This window comes from Lytechinus variegatus, chromosome 1, assembly GCF_018143015.1.
Source record: "Lytechinus variegatus isolate NC3 chromosome 1, Lvar_3.0, whole genome shotgun sequence".
Taxonomy (NCBI): domain Eukaryota; kingdom Metazoa; phylum Echinodermata; class Echinoidea; order Temnopleuroida; family Toxopneustidae; genus Lytechinus; species Lytechinus variegatus.
Window position 1 is genome coordinate 19,575,903 of NC_054740.1, and position 27,463 is coordinate 19,603,365.

Consider the following 27,463-nt stretch of genomic DNA (forward strand, 5'->3'; position numbering starts at 1 on the left):
TCATCCGTACAGGGATGGTAAGAGTATTTCTTAATGTATGCTCATTAGTAAATACATGTATCATGAACTTTTATGCCAAAATTCAGCAACATGTGACTGTGGGCTCTGAAATACATACATGTATAAAGCAGCATCTTGATAGTATTTGTAAAAGTACATTGTAAGTACGTGTTCATGGATTTTTTTATCTACATGTAGACATACATGTATGGCACTCCTGACCTCACCCTCCTACATGTACATTATCTGAGAAACAGGAGGGAAGAAGTCTTTAAAGTTCACTTGAATATTCAGTTCATTGAGATCAAACATAACTTGTGAAGTCCTGATTAATTTACATGTACTGTATACAGTTGTAGAGAATTTACTCTTGGCTTCCTTTGTGTATACAGAGGAGATGTGTGAATATGTAGATGTAGATCTTTATATGAATTAAAAGTAGATAATCAATCTATTACCCGCGGGGGGGGGGGCACTTACAGTGACGAGTGTATACCATGCGCGACCAAAAAAACACGTAAAAAGGATGTCTTTTTCAAGATAGGGCACGTTACGTAGGTGATATGATAAGGGTGTCAAAAACACAAAAATATTGAAAAAGGGTATCTATTTCGCTCGGAAAAATATACGTGTTTAGGGTCAAATATGCGGGGATAATAAAACAAAATCAAAATGTTTTATAAAGGATGTCATTTTTGCCCCAACACCACATGTTAAGAGTCCGATTTGTGGGAGGTGTGGAAGGTTGGGCCGTACATGTACGTATAAACTAAAATAATGGTTTGTAAAGGTAATACCGATGACCGACGGACTGATATAACAATAAAATATCTCTGTACTTGTTCAGGGGCTCAAATCTGGGAATACTTGCCTATAGTATTTGTTTTCAATACTTGTTAAAGGTAGGGTTTCACACGTCAATACTTGTTAAGGGGTGCATTTTCAGAATATGGAAAATGCGTGTTTAGGGTGCTTTTCGAGACCCCGTGGTCGCGCATGGTATCCACTCGTAAATGGAAGTGGCCCCCCCCCCCCCGGGATCTATTAGTATTATGTGTCATGTTGGCCTACAGGTACATGTACATGGGTAACTGATTTTTGTTTTTTACAATTCAGAGGGGAGCATATAAAATATTGCCAATACACTGATGTCATGATCTACATGTATATTATATACAACATTAGTTTCAAGCAATAAATCATTTTAAGCTCGATTTGTTTGCACTATCCCCTCGCACATGTCAGATATACCCTTTTTACACATGCTAAAATTTCCTTAACCCCGTACTACATGTATAGGTGGGGCTAAATTGACATTTAGCCCCACCTATAGTACGGGGTTAAGCTTAGCCCACTTTCTTTTTACACAGCATTTTTGCAAAGTGGGCTACATGTAAGTTCACCTTTAGTACGGGATTATTTGGCCTTGCAAAAAAGCAGGGTTATCCCAGCAATTGCAGTGCTAAGAGCGATAGTATGGGGTTAAGATCGCTAGTGTGAAACGAAAGTGGGCTAAGCGCTCCCAATCATGCCCCGCAACAGAGCCGGCCGTGTTGTCCAATCAGAGGTACATGTATTACAGCATAATGAATATTCATTAACAGCGAACATGCGCGCCATATGTCAGTGTGTTGGAATTTGTGTTTTAATACGTTCCTCATCAACATTTTGGATATGACTCGAATGACCCCTCAGTGCGCTCGTGAATATTCATGAGCTACCACTAGTCCGGGGTTAGCGAGTTTCGTGTGTGAAAAGCAAGCATTCCTTATCTAGGGTTAGCAATAACAATTTGGCATACTGTGTGAAAAGGAAAAAATATAGTACGGGGTTAAGGATATTACGGGGTTAGCGATAGTCCGGGGCTAAGAAAATCCTGTGTAAATAGGGTAATAGTTATCATTAGATTGCTTCTTGTAACTAATATAGAGTATAACTGCGAGTACCCCTAATAATGATACTCTCATTCTTGGCATGGAGCTTACACAGCAGGTGTATAGTACTCCCATACCATACCATGTACATTGCATCCGATCTTATGGTCTCTGAGGAGGCCTGTGGTTTTCCTCTTTTCTTTAACTATTCCCCTGGAGTTCAGAACAGCCTGCACCTCAGGATGTTCAAGTTGAGATGTCTCGCATGATACTCTGCTCTCGCTTGCACTCCCCTGTGGGCCGCTTTCAAGGTAGATACAAGACATTGGCTTGAATTCATAGGTTTTAGAAGCGAGACTGGAAGGAGGGGAGGTTGATATTAATTATGGTTTTGATGCACATGTAGCCTGTAGGGAATAATTGTGATATTGCATGTTATATGGTACCCCTCATCTTCTCTCTACCTGCATGTAGGCCTATATACATGTACAGGTTATGTTTTAGTGCTGCCCTGGAATTTAAGAAGTAATCATGATGAGCCTTATCAGGAATGTTTATTTAAAGCTGACCTGGATCCCAGTTGGATGGATTGATTATTTTTGTGGTGACTTGAGTTTTCATTCTTCTTCTCTTGTTATTGCTGCATATTTTTACTCTCAAATGTTTACTGAAATTTAGTAGACCTACCTGACTACTTTAAAGTATATACATTTTTAGAGAAGAAAACGCTTGGTTTCTCCATAGTTATATTCTTAAAAAATATCTTGACTGGAAAAAAGTAAGATTATTTTAATGTACTAAGTTAATAAAAAGCATTGAAATCATGACTTGTGCTTTCAAGATTTTCATGTTTAAGAAAGAAAATGTTTATAATACTTACAAGGAAGCGTACATATAAACAATTTATTATGTGAATATTATATTACAATGTCACAAAATATTTTTTTGCTCATTACAGCAGTCTTTGTTTTAAAAAAATACATGTAGGCACAGTCACTTATAAAATACAATACCTTGTTTCCACAGTACAATACAGATATTATGACTTTGAAATGTGTAACTGTTTTAATGATAAAGTGGTTTCTTGAACCAACATTTTTTATTTACTTTTTCATCAAAGTTTTAAGATCAAGGCTTACATGTGTATATTTAGAGCCCCATGAGTTGTTATGGTCCATTCAACAAAACACCAGACTAAATTATTTGTTGCACTGCATGGTTTCTCTTGTAAAGGAAGAACATATATTTGTTTAATAGAACATGAAGAGGAAAAAAGACATTCTACACTAATAATGACAAAACTTGGTTTTATTAGGGGGTAAGTGTAATAATAATAATAATAATATAGGATATTTATATTGCGCACATATCCACCTTGTTAGGTGCTCAAGGCGCTCCTACTGTATATTACCCGGCTAAGCTAGGCGTTCATAGCTTACACAGCTTCTTAAGGAATTACTTCCTACCGGTACCCATTTACCTCACCTGGGTTGAGTGCAACACATTGTGGATCAGTTTCTTGCTGAAGGAAGTCTGAAGACTAATCCACTGGGCCACAACGCTCCACGTAATACACCATGACCATGAAGGAAATGGAAATGATGTATTGTGTGTTTGTAGAATAACATTAACAAGAAAAATTATTCAATCACTATTAAAAAGATTATTCCCTGATGTAATTTGTATTATGCTGTACAGTATTCCTGTTGCCTGGTTTTAATTTCCTACTAAAGAACAGGAAAATACATGTTCCTGCATACACTAGTTGTAAAGATTGTCTGATGATATATCACATTGCTACATACTTGTATAACGTCTTGCTGGACATATTTGATTGCTAGTATTGCTAGTAATATCTGATTTAGTCTGAGGGATGTCATTAATTTAGTTTGATATGTTAAGGATACATGGTTTATCTCACTCAGGATCTGTGTGTTAAGCTAGGAGACTGGAAAGGGATATCTACGCTGATTTCAGATAGCGTTTATTCAGGATCTTGTGAAATAGCTTGGGATGTGATCCAATAGAAAAGTGACATGGAGTATGAATTTCCATGAATTGCTTGTTTTTAATCCTTTCAATGCCTGCCATGAAGTTTGTTGTTCGTTTCATTGATGTATTTTTTGTGAGTGAGTGCCAATTTCAAGATTTTTATTTAAATTTATATACTGACAAGTACAATTCTTGCATTGTTATTGTGGTTTGAATTCTGGGGACAGAATTCAGAAGAATTCACTTTTTTATGTATGTATTCATTTTCCAACTTTATTCTATGTATTATTTTTTCATATCAGAAAAACCCCATATTATTCATAGTTCAGGAATATAAATAAAAAGGGAATTGTGTATTAACTATTACATGTAAACATAGATCTGGTGGTATTAAAGAAACTACGCTTTCTAAAAAAAAAACCTTGACTGGCAGAAACATAAAAAGAAAAATGTATAAAATTGGATGTGGCAAAAATTAAATACGGTCCTTGACATGTATTGTGTTTGTAGTTGTGCTAACCTTCTGTTTCATTATAAATCTTTTTTATTATATTTGCAGGTACATGTGTGTATTAAAAGATGTAACATTCCTGCTGTGATATTCATTGACACTCAACTAGCAACACAAGGTAGTAAGATAAATCATAAATTGTGGTTTTCCTTCTACTTTGTATTTCTTAGAAATACTTTCAGATATTTTTTGTTGAACGCCTTTGGTGTAACTCATTGAAGATCTCTATCATTTTGTGAATAAATGTTTAAGTTTAGAAATCTTTTTTTATTCATTTGTTCATTTCTTTCCCTTAGGTGTACAGTATTTTATTTCTCATGTTCTATGTGAGTGTCCATGTGTTTGTGGGGCAGGGGTGGGAGTGAAGATGAATTACTAAAATAAAAATCTACATGTTAGCCCACAGCCTTATTTATTCATTTCAAATGTTTTATTGCTTCATTGTACAAATGCAAATTAAAATTTCTTGTTTTTATATCACATGATATTAAGTGAAGAGAAAAAAAAGTTTCAGTGCCAATGAGTATATTAGGAATGTATATTAATCTCATTTCATGTGTTCTCTTTCTTCCCTAGTATGATCAACAGCCGAGGATCTTAAAGGAAAAGCTTTGATTATACTACAATACCAGATGGAAGGATGCTGATTCAATAATTACTCTGAGGTTGAAAGAGAATATCTTTGTTGCAATCAATTTATCCAACAGCCAAAAGAGGAACATAAAAAGCAGATATCTCAAGAGTAACTTGATATTGTTGGTCATGAGGATGTAATCCAAAGAAAGAGAGAGGAGACCCAGCAACTGACTAGTCTGTGGGTCGGTCCTTGATCACGAATGTTGAATACCGAAGACAGGGGATCCACCTGGAGTTACTGGAGACTAAGCGGGATCCATCTATCTCCCAAGATGCGATTCAATCAGAAGGAGCTAGCGGCCGTGGGCATGGAGTCCTCCAAGTATTTCACCAAGGAGGGACCTCTCTACATGAAAGTCACAGCTGGTGGTTGGCGCAAGAAAGGTTTGGGTAATTATTTCATTTGGTCGTTGCGGCCTGCATTCATGCACTTTGGGTTGTAGAGGATCACCTTTTAGTAGTCCACCTGTCTCTTGGGAGTAGAGGTTTGTTCTGTAGTTTATTATTTCTCTGACACATTGGCAACCATTATACATCCTACTATTCATTCAAATCAACTACACCCCCCACACACACACACACCATTACAGTATCTTCTAGCCTAGTGAGTGCCTTTTGATTGAAGTGGGCACTTCTGTTGAATTGTCAGCACTGACAGTTAAATTGTAAATACTCTGACATTTTAATCAAAATCTATGATTGTGATTGGCTGAGAAGCAATCCCTGGAACTATTGATGATTGATAACTTCCATGAAACAGTCCATTTGTCTGTCTATGAACTTGTCCAACTACTCTGATCATTGGTATAGTAGTGCATGATATCACATCCCTCTCGCTTCTCTGATCAGATGCTGTCCAAAATGTGTCTTTGGGTAGGGTGTGTACATAGCAAGTCATGCATGATATATGCTTCATCACTTTGCCAGAGTCATAAAGCTATCTTAGCGCAAGTCACAGCTTTTAGCTGGAATCCTGTTTATTATCTTCTTATTTCTAATCAAATGCTCCAATTCGTGTATCATCCAGACAAAACATAGGGAGTTCAATTGGGAGAGCCCCTAAGATATCCCACATGTGGCGAAGCGAATTGACATGAGTTTGTTTTTCAGGGATCATGTAAACTAGTGAATATCTATAGTTATTTGCTTATTAACCTCATGTTTGATTTGACAACCAAATACATATTATGCAAGTGTTTGGACATGAATCGCGTCATTGGCAACTATCCAAACATAAAAAAAAATCATAATGTATAAATTTGTATATCCCCAAGCAAAAGTATTAAAAAAAACCAAATTATGTCAGTTTTAAAATGTCCAAAGTACTTACAAAAGCCTGTAAATTGAATTCCACAAGAAAAAAATATCAGCATGGGTTTAACATGTTTATTTCAACATGCTATATTTTAGATAAAGTACCTTGCATTTCGACTCATGTTAGCATGTACACCTCAAATTTTCTAACCTGCTGTTTCTGCCATAACTTGACACCCTCTCACTGTCCCAGCTTGGTATCTTTTTTTACTTTTGACCACATCATCTTGCATGACCACATATCACCACCTATAGAAATTTTGCACTTGATGCGAAACACTTTAGTGTCACCACTTCATCTCATGTTACATTAAGTATTTAGCATTAAATAATACATGTGTAGTCATGAATACAGTGCATATTTATAGATTAATTGCTTTTTCTTGTAATTTTCTTTGAACTCCTGCTTTTTTGCAGTTAATGTTCTGTCTGTTGTCATGTACATCACATTTTCTTCATATTTAAGAAAAAAAGGGGAAAAGTGCATTGACTGGTGTATGCATGTAGCTTCATTTCAACTACTGTTTTCAATTTCATTATCAATGCAATCACTATTCTTTTTTATTTTCATTCTTTTTCAATTATTTTTGTAATACCTTTTTATCATCAGAGGTACATGTAGAACAGTGTATTGATATCAGTTTCATGAGTATGCAAGGCAATTTGATGCTTCAACAGTAGTATTCAAAGATTATCTATTCTATATATTGATCATGTGCAATCATAAAACTCTTTATTCAAACCAGGGAGGCTGTGTATCTGATGAATTGAAAACCCATTTCTGAAGATTAATCACATCATTATCATAAATACAAGTACCTTTATGATTTATATCTTGTCTTCTAGTAATCCTTCCCTTTGTAATTTGCCAACTTAATCTTTGTAATATCAAGACATTGATTACACACAGTATGCAATTACCATGAATGAATCACTTTAATTTTCTTATCAAAATAGTAGCCCCTTATGATCTTTTATTTTCTGTTCTTTTGATATGAATGTTCTTTTTTTTCAAAATTCCATGACTAAGGGAAAGCAGGCACCTGAAAATGTTTGTCTTGTGTAACATTTATAAATTAATTTATTAAAATTATTTTTTTGCCTTGTTGTACAGGAAATGCATTATTTTTTTTTTTTGGTGTGAACTATTTAAGTATAGTTTATACTTACATGTATCCTTTATTCATTATTTCTTCATTTTTTTATGTGGAGAAGATGGGATCTGGCTTGTAGGCATTTAATTTTCCACAAACAAAATCAGACTTTTAATAATTGATGAACATTATTTACAGACATCATCTGTGAATTGAAACACACTCAAATGATTTTTATAAGAGATCTCATACTGGGAGCAGAACATTAAACTATGATTTGTAAAATAGATACACTGTTTGGACATCATCATTGCACCCATTTGGATAAGCTTTATTAGTTCAAACTCTTTAAAGCTTTCACTCTGGCAAAATCCTAGTCAATTGGTGAGGATAGCACAGATAAACAGAAATATGTGCACACAATACATCATTTAAAAGACACTTCCATAGTTCCACAGAATTTAAATCCTCATAATGCATGTTAATGTATGGAATTTGTTCAGACTATTTAGTGTATGTTACAAAATGGATATACTAAAGTACAATATGTACGGTATTTTACACTTTTTCAGACTTTCAGCTATAAGATATACATGTAAATTCAGTTGTGTATTGTGTATATGTTATAATAAAGGTTCAAAACATAGTACTTGAAAAAATTATATGTACACTACATGATTGGAGCATATTTTGACGTGTTTACTTTGTGAATGTCTAGTGCCAAGTTATAAGTGCCTGCTAATTATACTTGAGTGAATTAACTAAGGAGAGAGGAATTGGTCTGCACTCACTAATTGATTAATCCGCTTAGAGGAAAGGTCTTAATTCTAGGTCAAGTAGAAATATGCAAGCCATGTAGTCCAATGCAAGCTAGCCTTTTGAATGCCATAGGCTTGAGAAGAAGATCAATGTGGACTATGTAGGTTTAACAATTTTATCCAATCTTGAATGTTTAACCCTGTACTATTTTGAAAAAAAAGAAAGATGAAAATGGCTTGATATTTTTGATTTACAGTATTAGCCATTACAAAAATGTTGAATGATTCTACATGTACTGTACAGTCCATCATTAGAATTGTTATAAGTTTCTTTCTTCATTTCACTTTGTGTTTGGGCTTTTAATTTTTTGTCTCAAACATTTTGTGAATGTGATTATTATCAAATGTCATTATTGATCCTTTAGTACATTTCCATCTTGATTATTGGTTTTTCAAAATTGATGAGATATTTATCACAACATTATCTTTTGAATTTTGTGAGAAAGGACTAGATCCAGGATTGAATTTACCAGCTTTCATTAAAAAAAAGACATTTGTATTTAAGCTGGAAGAGAACTGTCATAGCAGAGATAATTCAATTACTAGTTTCTTGTTCTTTTTGGTATGGTTAGATTATTTGAGTCCCCCCCTTATTTTCTTTCTTGGAAATGATTTATTACCCAATAATGAAGTTAAGAAACAGGAAATATTTATTATGATTTTTATCATGGCATTCATTTCCTAACCTACATAAGATTCTGAAATCTGACAATTTTTCTGTTTAATGGTACTACATGTATATTCATACTGATCTATACAGGTACTCTGTAGTTTTCTATTAGGGCTTGTGGGAGTAATTGACCAATTACTAATGTGCGCCTGACATACCTCAGTATTCTTTTTGAACTGTATAAGCAATTGTGATTTACATGTACATGTATCTCTTGACCTTATAATCATGGATGATATTACACATGTATAATTCAATACAAGTCACTTTTGTAGTGAATATCAAAGTCCTTAGTCTGAATTAAGAGAGAAAATTTGTTTATATGAACTGCTTGAATTCATCAAAAGAATGAGAAGAGAATATTCATTATATCCTATTATATACAACTGGGTGATTTAGTGACATGTAAACTTAGGCTTATCGTTCTTTAAACTTTTTTTTCTTTATATTTTTCGAAACTCGCTGAATTTCCTGTACATTCAATCAAGTACATACTAGTTAGAAATTGTCGATCAATTTTGACAAGTTGTATAATTATCATTTTAAAGTTTAGGAAGTGCTTTTTCGAGCTGAATAAAAATCTCAATATTTATTTTTGGCGACTTGATGTGGATTTAGGGTGGCTGGACACAAATATATTGATTCAACGTGACAGATTGAAAACTTACATGTATTAGCTTGCAATCATTTGTCTTTTAGAATATATTTCTATCCATTTTGTCCATGTGTAGGATGGGGGGTCGGGTGTCCGGACACTTTATCTTTTTGAAGCCTTCTTTTTTTTCTGTGGATTACACTAAAAATATGAATTCATTACTTGTAATCATTTTCTATTTTGTTCTTCATAATATTTCCTAACATTTTGTACTAAAAAATGATGAAACTTCGCTTGTAAATTTTTCCAAATGGCATTCTAAAATTGATCGTCCGGACACACAACCCGTCCGGATACACAACAACTTGGTAAGTTGGTATACATGTATACACCAGTATATTTATGTAGACTAGTACTAGGCCTATATTTCATGAGAAAAAAACAAACAAAACGTTAACAAGAATATTATCTCTTCAAACATTTCCAAGGATGTAATAAAAGATACAATGTACACTGCATTTATGTTGCAATCCCATGACAAAAGGAAGTAACTCCGTGAAATGAGTTTCTTGGTAATGAGCCTTTTATGAGTAAAAGGTGTCATTTTTTATATGGAAATATAGTTGATTTTAAAATGTTGATATTTCATAAATTGGAGGCTAGGCGACTCTAGTTCCTTTAGCGTCGTGCCGAGCATACGAGCAAATCATTAAAAAAGGGTCAATTTTTGGAAATTCAGATTTGCTACCTTTAGTCATGGAATGGCAGTATACATATGTTGTACATGTACAGTCTTCATGCATGATTTCAATACACTGAACAAAATAATTTTAGATTACTAAGTGCATATTATATTTGCTACCTTGACCGATTTCCATACCTGGGCATTCTAGTCTCTAAACAACATGTTTCTTTTGCTGGTGTGTTTTATAATTTGAGTACATGTGCCTCAGAACTTGGCTGTCTTCCATGAGGCTCTTATTAAAGGAAATTCAAATTCATTTTTATACAGGAACTTGAAAATAAGAAATGGGGAAGAATATATTGTGCATGTTAATACATAGAGGTGTGTATCACACATAGTAATAGAATAGTAAATCCTTTGAAATTACATTTACCCCTGTTGAATGTAAAATTTGTTAAAAGTTGGTGAGCTTTGAGGAAGAAGAGTGTAAAGTCAGTGTTCATTTGACTATGTACCATCTGCATTTACTTTTTTAATATTTTAATAATAATAAACATTAGTTTGTATAGCACAGCTTTTATATGGATATATTCAGCTGCGCTTGTTCAGAGCTCTTTTTACTTTTGCCTGCACAGCATATTTTCTGAACTAAAGAGATGTTTGTAATTTTGATTTGAAGAGAGTCAAGGATGGAGAGCTTTTATATCATTTTTTTAGTCAAAATGAAATTGGGCATGTACAGTGTAATATGAATCTGATATCACATTTAATATTGAACTCATAATTCTGTAGTTTAAACTTAAATTCACCCCTTAAAATTGAATTTCAGTAAAGGGGATGATCAAAATTTAATGTAAATTTCAATTTGAATTTTATGAAATTTGGCATTGAGTTTCATGTCAGCAGATTTACCATCACTGCATCTCAGTATATTAATAGGCTTTTACTGTCAGAGAATATAATTCTTATTTTGCAAATATACATGTATGTACACTACACTAGAGAAGTTCTTTTTTTCAGTAGAACTTTACATTGAGTCTTTCATGATGAAATCTGTAGATGAGTTTTTTGAATGATGCTTGCATTGATTATATGATTCTTTATACAGATTACAGTGAAAGGTGGTGTAGACTACGAGGTAATCTTCTGTTCTTCTTCAAAGATCGTAACCTCCTACCTGAACCTCAAGGGGTTATTGTACTAGAACAGTGTTTTATCAAGGAGGAGTATGGAGAGGTTAAACCGCATGCTTTCTCACTAGGTGGGTCAATCATCAGTCCTTTTTCTTTTTTTATTTATTTATTTTGTTTAAATACCAGCTTTAAATGATAATAATATACACAGCATTTATTCATCTTGTAAACTAAATTCTGAGGGACAGAGAGATAATAATGGAGAGTTACACGTACCTTTATTGTAACATTCTCTTTATTGGATTAATACTTGTGGAGTGTTGTGGCCCAGTGGATAAGTCTTCTGACTTTGAAACAGAGGGTCGTGGGTTCGAATCCCAGTTATGGCATAGTTTCCTTCAGCAAGAAATTTATCCACAATGTGCTGCACTCGACCCAGGTGAGGTGAATGTGTACCCGGCAGGATTAATTCCTTGAGTGCATGAGCGCTGAGAGGCAGCTCAAGCTAAAGCCGGGGTAATAATAATAACAATGCGCCTCGGAATAGAATATTTCTAGATAGGTGGCGCTATATAAATGCCTATTATTATTATTATTATTATTAGGCAAAGCATTATTCAATTTCGATAGGTATTTTGATTTAAAAAGAAAAACATTTTCGACATAATTATGAATTTGGAAATGTACACATATAATTGTAGAAAATTAGAAATGTGCATGACATGATTCATTTTGGTAATATGCTGTACCCATTTATATTGGTGGGTTTTAGTGTACAATAATTGCAGTTTTTTAAAGTGCTTTGTTTACAATTAGTAATTAAGTTAATCATGGTAATTAGTGGGATGTGGAACTCTGTTTTCAACCAGTTTACTGAGGCCATAATATTTTGATAAGCTCCTGTTAATGTTGACCATATTAAGAATTGTGCTGTAACTTTCCTTTCAATTTTTGTTTTCATAATAACTTCGCTATACATGTACTATGTGTATTGTATGCTTTCTAAGTCATTCTTGTAAAGAGGAACACCAAAATGATCATGTATTCTTAAAAATGTTTTGAGCCTTAAGATAATTTCCCATTTCTAGCAAATTTACCTGTAAGTGGGAAGAATTGCTGGATAGGCCTATTGATGACTATTAAGGTATACCTTGTACAGTGTATCTATACTAGCTTTAGCTGTTTCATTTCCTTGTTATTTATAATAACAGATTGCCAAAAAATGACTAAATTTGACTTTTCCTTGTTTTCGTAGCATATTAAAAAAATTTGCATTCTCCTTCATCATCATCATTTTTTAACCCTATCTACATGTAGGCCCGGGTATTTTGGGAGTTCACATGGCCGGGGGGGGGCCTCCCAGGCCCCCCCTTGAGATCTCGGCCGTTGACCGCGCAATCGCGCTGAAAATTGGCACACAGGTTGTCTGGGATATAATCTACAAAATGGTATAGTAATTTATTTCATGCGAATCGTTATTACGTAATTATGCTAATTTATGCGTAATTAGTATGTGAAATCATACTTTTTCCTCTAACTCCATAAATAAAGCTCCAAATGTTCTAATTTTTGGCATAGAAACTCTTTGTCATGTTCTTAGCAAGTATACATGAAAAAAAATTGTGATATCAGATCAATTTCTCATGTATTATATTATTTTTGCAATTTCTTATGTATTTCTTTGTTTTTTTGAACTTTTGTTGGGGACTCTTCTAAGATCATAAACAGCATAAAATACATACATTTAGGCCAGCAAAACTAAAAATAATCATACATTTATGATTTTTGGTTGAAAACGCAATTTACATTGACTTTGTACACGAAATCACATTTTTGAGCAATTTTTGGTCTGACATGCACTTACATAACGTTACCTAACTTTGGAACCACGTACCCGGGTGACGCACAATTGGTCTCAAAAGTTGCGCAAGACTTGAAAGTAAAAAGTCAGCGAGCGGCGCGGTCAAAAAATTTTGCACAGCGAAAATATCACTAGATAGGGTTAAGGCATTGCCACCTACTATAGAGATGCATGAGTTTTTTATTTCATTCAATATAGAGTGATTGCATTTTGCCTTATTTAATAATATAAAAAGGAATTGTATCTATTTGCACTTGAATATTAAAGATAAATATGAGTCCAAGGGATCTTGTGAGAAAACAAATATTTGCTCAATCCATTTACAGAAAATGATTGAAAACAGGATAAGAAATTATTAAGTCATCGATGTCTGTAATGAATCTTCAAGAGGATTGTTATTCCATTATGAAAGGAATTATTAAAGGAAAATTAAATATTGAGCTTGAGTTCATGTATGTGTGTAGGGGATATTCATAGTTAATACGGGATGTCTAACTAGTTATTTCTTTAACACCTTTTCTCACATAATTCATGGAACAAAGTTCAATTTGCTATAAATGCATCTATTGACAGTTTCAGGAAGCGTGTGAGGTGATATAGAATTTGGACCTACATTTTAATGATTTGTGCATCCATGGTAGTAGGTCCATGGTGCATCTAACAATGCAAACTACATGTAGATCCGGGGGGGGGGGGTTGAAAATGAATATTTATATTTTCTGTTTTATTCACATGAGACTGAAGTCGGTCTTTTGTATTGCAAACACTTTACATTATCAGTCCTTCCATTATCAAAAGCATTCCCTTAAAACATTTTATGTATGGATAGGTTTACTCACTAATTCCTACTATGCCAGAAATGTGTCGGGCCTCATGTGCATAATACACAAAATGAAATTTAAAGTGCAAACGTGAGAGGAAATTTAATTCTAATTTGCTATAATAAAAACAGAAATAAAAAAAAATAGTTGATACTGTGAGAACCTAATTAGAATACCTCTAGATTTTGTTGCTTGTCTTTCATTGCATTCATGGATCAGCTCCCCAATACAATCTCCCTTTTATCAATTATTACATACCCACCTTGATCTCTACACTCTTTAATATCATGTTTGATTGTGGTTCCAAAAGGTTGAAAAAACTTGGGCCAGGGAAAGATCCTTTGCTTGTGTGTGCCCTATACTTTGGAACAGACTTCCTGAAGACATAAAAAAATTCATCAATGTTGAGTCTTTCAAAAATGTTCTTAAAATCTTTCTTTATACTTTTTACTTTCTTTATACGCCTTGAGCACTCTACATAGTGGATTTTGTGCTTTTTGAAGTCACATTTATTAGTAGTAGAAGTGGTGTTGTAATAGTACAGTAGGAAATATGCAAATATAATACTTTAGCCTAATTTAGAGAATGGAATGTGTGTTTTATGATTTTTCTTCAGAATTTGTGGGAGAGGAACACAACCAGTACTTTGCTGCACACTCCACAGAACTCAGAGACGAGTGGGTGGCGGCGATACGCCTGGCAAGCTATGAGATGCTGCGTGGACAGTTACAGAAGCTACGTATCCAGATCTTAGCACGCACAGGTCGTGACCCCATCAGTGAGGGTCAACCAGGGGTCATTGACCCAGGTGACCTCTCTGATGGAACACAGAATGATCCTGTCTTGGAGATGTCAATATGTAGGTTTAAGTGACTGTATGTTGGTGCATCTTAATGGAAAGGATTTGAGAAGAGCTCAGAAACAGCTCTATTTTTGGATTATGGCAGTAATAGTCAACTCATATATTGTCTGAAAACAGTCTCATAATACCTTTTCTTGTTGAAAACTCTTTCAAGATAAAGGCAGATTGCTAATTCTTAAAGAGAGCTTTGTCTGAGTTGTCCTCAAAATTTCTAGGTTTCAAGACAAGGTTTTACAGTTCATAAATATGGACTAAATTTGGTAACTACTAATAGTAATTCTACAAGATTAACAAGTAATGTTTTAAGAACACTCATTTCAACTGTTTTATCTTCTTAAATTTCTTGCTATCAGGCAGAGTCCAGCAATGTTGAATCTGAACCTTTTCTGAATTCTGGCAGCATGTTAAACCAAATTTGTGATTTTAAATGTCTGAAACAAATGTCATGAGCACAGATGTTTGACACGTAGTTAATAAGATGTGAGTGAATATCTGATCTTTCTCTACAGCTTGTAACAACCTTCCTATGAAACCCAGCGGAGAGGAACCTAGTGTGTATGCTACCATCAACTGTATGACACCGCCTGATACAAGATGGCTAAACTGTGGACAAACCGAGATCATTGATAGACAATGTAATCCATTCTTTGTATCTACGGTAGTCTTTGAGACCAGTCGGAACATCGCTGTCATCACCAGGTTACGAGCCAATATTTACTCTGTCGAAGACAGGACTAACCAATCAGTAAGTTTACAAGTTGTTTGAGAAATGGGCTTCTGTATATCTTCAAACATTCCCAGTTCAGGATGGACAGTCCCTTTTTCTTTTTTCTATTTTGATAGGAGAAGCAATTTTCACCATGATTTCTTTTGTTTTCATATTTCTCCATGATTATTTGTAAGAAATTCAGGAATGTCCTTATTTTAATAAATTTTCCAAATGATTCATATTCATAAATTGATTCATCAGGTTGACAAAACAATTATTATTCATTATATTACTTGATTTGCAAATTATTACTATGGATAGGAGAAAAAATGTCTTGATATATTTATGAATAATGTTTATTTTGTGCAATTTTCACTCTTGCTGACCCTTCTTGAACATGCATGAGATTGGCATATATTGGCTCCATGCCTGGTTGGCTCATCTTTAATTGTTTATATATTGAGTTGTGGAGAACCCTGGTCTAAATATTGTTAGTGTAGATCCCTGAAAACAAACATGAATTGCAGAATGTGGCATCCCTTTACATTTGTAGTCATTAGAAGTAGATGTTATAGACATTGATATTCTAAAGACTACATATTCCTTATATTTTGTTGTCTGTTTTTGTTCTTTTATATTTCACATTTCATCTGCTCTTCAAATCCTCTTCACAATACATTTCTATGCTGCCATACAAATGTCGGGCTTTTTCATTCAAAACGGGGTATAAAATGATCATTGCAAATAACCAATTTGTATCACTTGGTTTATATGTGTGCTGCCATTTTAGTCATGCTCTCATACCTCTGTAAATTCCTCCACTTCATGCTCCTCCTCCTCTTCGTCTTCCTCCTCGTCTTCCTCTTTGTCTTCATCGTCGTCCCCTCAGCATTGTCCTATAGGTCATGCCATCTGTTCCTTCAAAGATATCATTGCTGCACCTGGTAACAAGCTAGTACTCAATATCATCGGTGCTGATGATAGACCCTGTGGCGGCACCATCAGCTTACTGCTATGGGAGGTATGTCATCACTCACAAAGCTTTGAATCAGTATCAAAACCATTTTGTTTAGTTGGCTCTGAGTATTATCTCCATACTTGAATGTTAGAATATTCTATTTACAGTAGTATGTCAATGGTGAGGGAATTGCCTCAATGAGAGAAACTGGTGTATTTTGCTTGTAATCAACTGATTATTATTTTTTCTGGATGATGACCATCTATTGTATACTTTTAGTTTTATAAAAGTGTATTGTTTTTGTGTTAGATGAAATGAGCAGAGCTGCCAAGTAGTACTGATTTTCAGTATTTAGTACTGAAAAATGAGAAGAATACTGATGGTTTCATGTAAAATACTGATTTCTTAAGTTTCAGCTTCACATGTGGTCCTATGGTATTCTTTGAAAATACTGATTTCCTCACCAAAATACTGATTTTCAGCTTTGAAAATACTGAAATGTTCTTTTTCTGGTTGGCAGTTCTGTGTTAGATTAAATGAGGCACTCTGCCTTTATGCAGTCTTTAATTGCATTGGAATAATAATCATTTTCAGGAGTTACATAGCTGACATGATTTTTATTGTCTATATTTTCAATATCCACTGTATACTATATCAAGAAACAAAGTCAAGAGCAGGATATCTAGATCAATGCCTTGCAAATTGAAATCAGTGTTGGATGGGGTGTTGAATCCCAAACCTTATGATTCATGATCCAGGGATTACCCAATACGCCATGACATCCCTTCTTTATACAATTTGTATCATGAGGAAGAAATATATGATCGCTTCATGATAGTAAACACTGCTAATTAAGTCATTACTTTAGAGCAATGAGCTATACAGTGAGTGAAAGTGGAGCATTTATCAATGTAATGACAAGAGCCATACTCACTGTCTCTATAAAGGTTTCTTTCATTTTAACTTTCTTTCTGTTTTCATTTGTTTTAGCTTGATCAGTGCGTATCTCCTGAAACAGAAAGGAATTTTCATGTGATATCCCAGCCAGATCCTATCAGTAATATGATCATTGGGGTAAGTCCTTCAAATCTATAAATGTCACTTTAGCCCCATTCATGCAAATTGATGTTCTGCTTGCTGAGAGCATCTTCAGATTAGAATTCTTACAAGGACTTTGAAAGCTTTCAGCTTTACTCTCATCTATTCTCCATTGGATATCCTAAGGAAAAGTTTCAGGAGTGTTTCTACATAGGCGGCGGAAGCGGCCCCCCAAATTTGTTGTTGAAGACCTTTTTTTTTTCTTTTTTTTTTTGCTTGTCAATTTATTTTCCTACCTACGTCCCCCCTAAAATGTTTGTAAAATGTTTGGGTTGAGGCCCTTTTTTTTTTTTTTTTTGCTTGTCAAAATAAGTTTGGTTGTCCCCTCCTAAAATTTTTGGCTTCCACCGCCAATGTGTTTGTGCATTAATATTTCTTCAAATTTACGCAATGTAGGCTTACAGACCTATAAACAATGTGCAGTCATAAATATTATATATGCAAGTCCATTCTTTCAATTATACTATAAACATAGTTATTTAAATCCTTTTGTCCAACCAATGTTTTTCCTATACAAAGCATGATACTTGGTGCAATTTGCTGCTTTACATGTATCTTCCACCATTTGATTACCTCTCACCTCTCATATTTTATCATATTATTTCATTATCGGAAGAATACATGCAGAGATATCAGTGTTTTGATATGAATTCATTCAGCTTTTTTTTACTCTCTTTATCAAATCCTTCAATCTAGACTGAAAGTCTTATCTTTTCTAACAGTATTAGTTATTGGCACTTTGACACTCATCCAAACTTTCTTATTCTTTCTTTTCTTGTGCGCCTCGGAATAGAATATTTCTAGATAGATGGCGCTATATAAATGCCTATTATTATTATTTATGGTCATGACCCAAGAGTGAAAAGTGATCCAGCAAGAAATTAATCAAACTTTTCTTTTACAATGTAGTTTTAATGATTGTCCTGTAAATTCTTATCCCATAGGGTTACCGAGTCTTATGTAGTATTTTCATTTCATTTATTTCCACTTCAAGATATAAAAATTCATGCATATAAATATACAAAAAAAGGTAATACAAATATCTATCGGTGGGAGGATCATAAAAAGCATAAGAATGGCTTGATAAAAATGATCTTTTTGCAGCTCATATGTATTTATGTCATCACACATTGAATGTGTATAGGTAGAGATAACTATATTGACAAAACTGTTAACCATTTACAGTGCAGTTTTTGTTACATTTCTTTAATAAAAACTATTTCAGAGGTTATCATTAGACACTCTATATTGGCAATGCGATGAAAACAACATGTGTTTTAATTGGCAGCTTTTCTTGGAAATTTTTGCTAGTTCCATACAATAGGGCTGATGTTATATCCTATGTATTTTTTTTCCAAAGTATGGCTATTAGTAGAGAATCAATGGTTGTTGCCAATTTGAGAATAAAAAAATATTTATTTTGACCTGATGAAAGTTGTAAATGTCTCTGGCCCATATTCTGAACTCTGGTTTAATTCAAACTGGTGTAAGTATGGAAAGCCAGTTGTGACAAAATCTTTAACAGTACAGGTGCACTTCATCAACTCATTTGTTACTCATCATTCATAATTTTCTTAGAATAATTCTCTTCACCATTATAGCTTGATGAAAGAGCACTGTGAACATAATCTTAAAAGTGTTAACAAAATTTTGACATTTTCAGCATCTCATAATTTTAGCAGTGTTAGACCATGGCCAAAGTTAAACTGGACTTCAGAATAAAGGCCTTTGGGATGAACTTTATTATCTTTCTCTTTAGGTACCACCATCACCCACCACTCTCCATCCACCCCGTAGTATACATACATCATCCAGTAGAGATTCTATATCTAGAGGACTCTATGGATGTGTATGCAATAAGAAATACCGTTATCTCAATCCTGATGGTAAGATTGTACAGGTGGAAGAGATCATGGCGGAGAGTAAACTATCATTCTACATTCCACAGAAGATGCTGTAAGTATTCCTTATATATATTACATCTTCTTCTTATTTTGTATAAAAAAATAGGACATTTTTTGTAGAAACGATGATGATGATGATATTGATATAGTGCACAAAACTCAGTCTGTACAGGTTATGAATGAAATAGAAAGGTTTTGGTCAGATTTTTGAATAATTCAACAGGGTTACGAGCTTTGATGCCTTGAGGAAGACTGTTCCACAAAGTCGGGCATGCTTGCACAAATAATCTTCCCCCCCCCCAAGACTTGCCATGTTTGTTATCTTCCTATTCTTTCCTTATTTTTTGTAATAAATTTCCTTTTTCTTGAATCTGTTTTGTTGTAAGTATCTCTTTGATCTGAAGAGAAAGGTGAAACAGATATTTACCTTATTGGTGTTCAGATTTTTCCAAGTATCATTTTCTTAATTGCCTTTCAAAATAAGCTCTTAATTAGAGAAGATAAATCATATGTTTTGTTTGTAAGCAGGATTATTTTGTAATTTTCATAACAATTGAAAATAAAGTAACTGACAAGGAAGTATTTTTTTTGTGGCAATGGTATTCGTTTTGTTTTAATCAAGTTCTGAAACTGTCCCCTGATCAGGTTGTTTGATTCAGGTAACTCGGACCATATGGTGAATCTTCCATACCAAGGAAATGTTTGCAATTTTGTTTTCTAAATTTAATCTCATCCTTATTCATGCAGAGAATTATATTTAGATGAAGAAAAGAGGAAGTTAAAAGAGGTTTCAGTCTTTGCACTGGTGAGTTTACAGAGTCATCTCTTCAAGGAATGATGTTTAAATAGTATTCAAATTATATGTACATGTAATGTATGTATATATCGCTTTTTTGCACAATTGATTAAAAATAATTATCTATAGTGACCCACCCTCTTGCTTATAACATGAGAGATTATTTATCAAGTACATGTATTATTGATAAATATAAGTAAAATTTTGAACTATTTTTTTGCATGAATTGAAATTTAAGCAAAATATTATTGATGAATCTAAGAATTTCTGACTTAGCTTCACAATTTTCTCACCAATCACATTATTTAATAATTACTATTGATGAATTTAGGAGGATACTTAACCTCACTTTTACATTTGCTCATCACTTACTGACGTTAGTAGTACAGTATGTTATGAAACCCTTTACATCTTTTATATTTAAAATTCCAGACTTATATGGAATACAGCAAGAAGGCACTGAAATATATCAATTACCCCATTCTCCTTCCTCCTCCTATATGTCTGTCTATCCATCCATCCATTTGTCTCTATTGTATCTATCTACTTCTCTATCTGTCTATCTATCTATCCACCCATCCATCCATCTTTCTTTCTTTTTGCCTTTCTATCTACCCATGCACGTACTTACATATATGTGCCCATCTGTCTACCTATCCATTCACCTATATGTTTAGCTATCTATCTATCCCTCCATCTATCTTTCTAACTGTCCATCTCCATTTGTATCTCTTTCTGTATAGCCATCAGAAGATTGGGATAGAATAGGTCGAGCTGTAATGGCCGAGCACGTCACTATGATAGAACAGTACACACAGTCCTTAGAACAACTCAAGAGGTTACAGAAAAATGGTAAACCCTCCTATCATACTTCTCACATGTATGAAGAGCTTGGTTCTAGAAGATGTTATATCCACTTTTTATTAAAATTTAGATATTGATTTCACAATGTTATTATTCAGGTAAAAAAAAGTCTGAACATTTTTCAGCAATCAATGATTAAAGAAAGCAGTTTCTTACATGTATATCTCTTTTCTGTAAATGTCAATGGTAAACCTATCAATTTTTCTCTGGAGCAGCAAGAAGTGCCTTTTGGAACCAATCTTATCATACATAGCATTTTCAATGCACCATGAATCTATTCCATAAATCTGCTTTGGTTTTGATGGATTGAATCACAGCAACATTTTTTTTTATTAATTGTAATTTTATTTTTAAGCCACCTCTGTCCCATTAAAATGTTCTTTGCCTTCAAGATATAAAGTTAACTATTCTGCATGGAATCATTTGTTCATGCTCATGATGTCACTCACATCCCATTCCAATGATCTTTACCTTTAAGGTATGAGAGAATTGTGAAGCCAGCCTTATCCCATTCAAATGATCTCCGTCTTTAAAATAAATTTTGCATGGAATAATTTAAAACATGTTTATAGAGCAATATGTCTTATTCCAGTGATCTGTACCTTTAAGGTAAACTATTCTGCTTTGAATCATGTAAGACAGGTTTATAAAGCCACCCTTATCTCCAGGGAATAATTTTGTTTTACAAATTTGAATAGCATTTTGGTCATGAGAGAAAAGCTCTCAACTAATCGATGTACAGTCCTATGTAAAAATAAGTGATACAAAAGACTTTATGCATAGCAGTCTTTCAAAAATGTGGAGCAAATTGCGATGGGATACCAGGAAACTTATTCCCTCCTTAACTCATAACAGTGATCTTTACCTTTAAGGAAAATTTTTCTGCATTGAATTATGTAAGACAAGGTTTTGAACCCATCCTGTTCCATGTCATTGAATTCTTCTGCATTGAATCATTGAAGACAGGTTTATAAAGCTACCTTGATCTCATTCCAGTGATCTTTACCTTTAAGGTAAACTATGCTGCTTCAAATCATTTAAGACAGGTTTATGAAGCCACCCGTATCCCTGCGAGGATCCCATTTCCAATACAGGAACCCTTCACTTCCACAACCCTTACCCTTCCTCGCAGACCCTCCTCACAGCTCCCCATGCAGGGTAACATTCAAATGTTTGCATGTGGTAAAGGGGGAGGGGCTCCTCCCCTTCCTGCCATGTTTAATGGTTACCATGACAACCAACATTTGATGCGGAGTGACGTTGAGTGATGTATAGAGGAAGTGGTTAAATTGATGCATGTATTTCAGGTGTGATAACACAGTGCACCCACATGTCAGGCAGGGAGGCTTGTCAGGTTGTGTGCTCAAATGATTACAGAATGTTGGGTTATGGTATTTACACTGCTACCCCCCCCTCCCCCCAACCTCCACAGGTAATGTAATATTAATGTTTTAGGAACTGACTTTTATCACCTCATATTTTATTCAACTGGCAGACTTTGATCAGAGTATTCATTTATTGCTTGATTTTCATATCCAATGTAATACATAATTTTTTATAAATCTTTTTTTTTTCAGAATAATAGATGATTGTCAATAATTTCCAGATTCAATACATACTACTATTTTTTCATTTTTTTCCAAATCATTTTCAGAATAATAGATGATTGTCAATGTATGAGCAGTGATATGTAATAGTTTCCTGTTTATCTGAGTTCCATGGCACTTGCTTTACCCACGATTGCTCTACAGTAACCTAAACATAAAACCTAACCACATACCTAACCTCAACCCTAAGCTATTTTTTCACAACATACTTAACCATAGATTATAACCCTGTAAATGTGCTGTACAGTTATAATTTGATTAGAGTTAGAAATGATTGAACTTGCATTATATTAGATGTAAATGTTGATTTTCATGATTACAGAGTTAAGGTTATTCAAGAAGAGCACAGAACGTAACGATAAGAAACTAGAGTTTGTACCTACAAACCTCCATCTGCAAAGATTGAGAGTCGAAGAGCAAGGATCAAAAGGTAGGTGTCATTCACATTATAATTTTATTGATTTTTTGTAATCATTCCTGGGTTATGTTTCTTGTAGAAAATTGAGTTAACATAAAACTTTATAAATTGTTAATTTTTTTCTATCCATGATGGATGTTTTTTCAACAAATTTTATTTTTTTCAATTCAATTTTGCATTTATTTCATTCTTGATAAAAACAATTATAAAGGAAGGTATGAGATACAATTTTTTACAAGCAAGAGTAAAAAATGAAAACAAAATAGGCTGCATAAATAAAGCCAAGTGGCCTTGTGTAATCACATTTCCTAAAACATCAGTAACATGACTTGATATAGAGAAACACTAAGATAGAGAATTAAACATGATATATAAACAACCAAAAAAACACAAACAGAAAAAAACAACATAAAAATGCATGCCTGTAAAAAAAATCTACAAGAAAAAAATAACTATACATATTTAAGATATAGAAACTGCTTCAATCTTTTTTTGAGTGACCTAACAGACTTGCTTTCAATTACGTCTCTAGGGGGGAGTTTCAAATCAAAGGGAAATTATGTCTTACACATTTCATTATGTTATTTCACACACACGCATGGTGTTTAACTAAACGATAATAGATACATAGATTGTGATTTTACTTTTGAACCTTATGTACTATTGTTTTATTTTTATGATACAGGAGTTATATATATATATATATAACACTATTACTTTCGGAGCACCACATGCACACACAATGAAGTTTAAACTATACAATAATCATAAATTTTGTTTTATGATACAGGAGTTGTATATAACACCATCACCTTTGGAGCACCCTGTGCACACACAATGAAATTCAAACATGGAGGATTAAGAAGATTATTCCAACAATATGCAGATGAACAGAGTAGACTGTGAGTGATATCCTTCCTGAAATGATATGAAGTTGATTAAAATGTCTATAATTTCCCCCCTCTGGTTAGTCATTTTCACAGATAATTTCACATGTTTTATCCCTGTAAAATCTCTCAAATATTTTTTTCAACTTTTTAGATGATCAATCTTTGTTGTGACTAATGTTTAGCAGTCATGCACCCAAGTTATGAAAAAATATGTGAGAAATTAATCAGTATTGTACAGCGCTCCTTAAATTGGCAGAATGAGAGTATGTACTTCAGTGAATTTCTCTTTGCAAAGGATGTTTGCTTTACCATTTTACTCTTTGAATATTGAGATCAAATTAAATATATTATTCATTCTCATTTTACAGTTGTACTTTTCCTTCAATTAATAGATTTAAACATGAAAACACCTACATTTATTCATTTATTCTTAAACCCATTAGAAGGATTTTTCCCTATAAATTAATATTTTATCTTTTTAGTGTTGGTAACAACCACTGCCTATCATCACAAGCAGCTGATGTATTAACAAGAGTATCAGAACTAAGAGAGAAGGTTGATCAGTGCTGTAAGGACGTTAGCTTAGCTGCCAAGTATAAAGACGTTACTACCATGAAGCATATGACACAAGCACTATATGAACAGGTAATCAACATGAACAAAATATTCTAGAATTCCTTTTTACTCTGCACTTATAACCAGGGTATAATTATGACAATACCACTCAATGTCTGTGTGGTTTCTCAATAATTTGCCCCCCAAAAATGCAAAATAACAATTACCTGCCCTTAACTCAAAATGCATACATTTGTTGATTTGTTAAACTTCAATCTAGATTTGTGGTTTGTCTATAGAAAGCCAAGTTATACATAAATCTTTCAGAGTACAGGTTATGTGCTACTCGGATCATTTGTTACTGATCAATTAGGAATAATATTTATTTTTCTTCGCCATTATGGCATAATATGAAAACAATGTAAACAAAAGAAACATAAAATGTCAACAATATTTTGGCATTTTTTGCTTCCTTTAAGTTAAGCATAGAGTTTGACATAGTTTTAGTTAAACCCAATTTTAGAATATGGGCCATTGAATTCAGTGATTTTTTTTTATTGGAAGTGCATGTAGAGTAAAAAACAACTATTTTGTAACAATGCACAATTACTTCCATATAAACTATGTTTTTAACAATTTTTTCAATATGATATAGATAGCACACTCCTTTTTGTCTCACCTGCGAAGCAAAGTGAGACTATAGGCGCCGCTTTTCCGACGGCAGCGGCGGCGTCAACATCAAATCTTAACCTGAGGTTAAGTTTTTTGAAATGACGTCATAACTTAGAAAGTATATGGACCTAGTTAATAAAACTTGGCCATAAGGTTAATCAAGTATTACTGAACATCCTGCGTGAGTTTCACATCACATGACCAAGGTCAAAGGTCATTTAGGGTCAATGAACTTAGACCATGTTGGAGGAATCAACATCGAAATCTTAACCTGAGGTTAAGTTTTTGAAATGTCATCATAACTTAGAAAATATATGGACCTAGTTCATGAAACTTGGCCATAAGGTTAATCAAGTATCACTGAACATCCTACATGAGTTTCACATCACATGACCAAGGTCAAAGGTCATTTAGGGTCAATGAACTTTGGCCGAATTGGGGATATCTGTTGAATTCCCATCATAACTTTGAAAGTTTATGGATCTGATTCATGAAACTTGGACATAATAGTAATCAAGCATCACTGAAAATTTGTGCAAGTTTCAGGTCTCATGATTAAGGTCAAAGGTCATTTAGGGTCAATGAACTTTGGCCGAATCGGGGGTATCTGTTGAATTACCATCATAACTTTGAATGTTTATTGGTCTAGTTCATTAAACTTGGACATTAGAGTAATCAAGTATCACTGAACATCCTGTGCACGTTTCAGGTCACATAACGAAGGTCAAAGGTCAATGAACTTTGGCCGAATTGGAGGAATCAACATCGAAATCTTAACCTGAGGTTAAGTTTTTGAAATGTCATCATAACTTAGGAAATATATGGACCTAGGTCATTAAACTTGGACATAAGGTTAATCAAGTATCACCAAACATCCTGCATGAGTTTCACGTCACATGACCAAGGTCAAAGGTCATTTAGGGTCAATGAACTTTGGCCGATTTGGGGGTATCTGTTGAATTACCATCATAACTTTGAAAGTTTATGGATCTGATTCATGAAACTTGGACATAATAGTAATCAAGCATCACTGAAAATTTTGTGCAAGTTTCAGGTCTCATGATTAAGGTCAAAGGTCATTTAGGGTCAATGAACTTTGGCCGAATCGGGGGTATCTGTTGAATTACCATCATAACTTTGAAAGTTTATGGATCTGATTCATGAAACTTGTACATAAGAGTAATCAAGTATCACTGAACATCCTGTTCGAGTTTCAGGTCACATGATCAAGGTCAAAGGTCATGTAAGGTCAATGAACTTTGGCCATGTTGGGGTTTTTTGTTGAATAACCATCATATCTCTGTAAGTTTATTGGTCTAGTTCATAAAAAGTGGACATAAGAGTAACCATGTATCACTGAACATTTTGTGCGAGTTAGAGTAGTATTCAAAGTCAGCACTGCTGCTATATTGAACCGTGTGATGCAGGTGAGACGGCCAGAGGCATTCCACTTGTTATCATTTGCTATTGCACTTGACTTTATAGCCTATAATGACTTTTGTGTTAACATAAAATATGCTTTTAATAATTAATGTTAATGCCAATGTAGGGTATATTTAGAAGCTTGTGCTGTGTTTGGTATCTAGGGGAATATCAAATTTATTTATTTTCTTGTCCATTAATAGTCCTGTTTGTACAATTATCAGTGTGAATACTCAACTAACATCTATACACAACAAAAAAAGTAAGTCCCCCCTAAATCAAATTGCTGTAACTTTTGAACGGAATTATTTTGAGATATTATATTTCGTAGGTGGATTTCTACACTCATTAGGCAACTCCTGGGGAAATATGAAATTGATCGGTTGAGTCATGCATGAATAATCAAAGATTGAATTAAAAATGACCATTTTTGAAAGTCACAAGAGTCGTGTTTCAGATTGTGCAAATACAATGTTGGACAAAAGTTGTTTTTTAGGTGAATTTTATGGTGTTATTATGGTTTACTATCCATCATTTAGCCACTCCACACACAATTTTGATATCGTATGTTCATGGTTGAGTGAGCACATTGTATTGCAGGGGCCGCAGAAGCAGGGGGAGGGGGTTTAGCCCCCCCCCCCACTTTTTTTCAAAAAGCGTGTACAAAAATGTAAAAATGACCATACGATTGGGATTTTTTTCAT

At 33.9% G+C, this 27,463-nt stretch overlaps 1 protein-coding gene across 3 annotated transcripts in view; it reads left to right on the plus strand.

Moving 5' to 3' along the window:
- LOC121408449 (inositol polyphosphate-4-phosphatase type I A-like) overlaps positions 1-27,463 on the plus strand; it is a 52,864-nt gene that overhangs the window by 8,834 nt on the left and 16,567 nt on the right. For 2 of the 3 annotated variants that reach the window (XM_041599927.1, XM_041599942.1), the window contains exons 2-14: positions 4,426-4,495; positions 4,954-5,403; positions 11,298-11,450; positions 14,621-14,863; positions 15,376-15,611; positions 16,465-16,596; positions 17,524-17,607; positions 19,391-19,587; positions 20,283-20,340; positions 21,075-21,183; positions 23,125-23,232; positions 24,011-24,122; positions 24,593-24,755. In XM_041599927.1, coding sequence (XP_041455861.1) covers positions 5,214-5,403; positions 11,298-11,450; positions 14,621-14,863; positions 15,376-15,611; positions 16,465-16,596; positions 17,524-17,607; positions 19,391-19,587; positions 20,283-20,340; positions 21,075-21,183; positions 23,125-23,232; positions 24,011-24,122; positions 24,593-24,755 — 1,785 coding nt within the window. In that variant the 5' untranslated portion in view covers positions 4,426-4,495; positions 4,954-5,213. The remainder of the gene's footprint in view (positions 1-4,425; positions 4,496-4,953; positions 5,404-11,297; positions 11,451-14,620; positions 14,864-15,375; positions 15,612-16,464; positions 16,597-17,523; positions 17,608-19,390; positions 19,588-20,282; positions 20,341-21,074; positions 21,184-23,124; positions 23,233-24,010; positions 24,123-24,592; positions 24,756-27,463) is intronic. The other variant, XM_041599934.1, reaches the window with a different exon arrangement.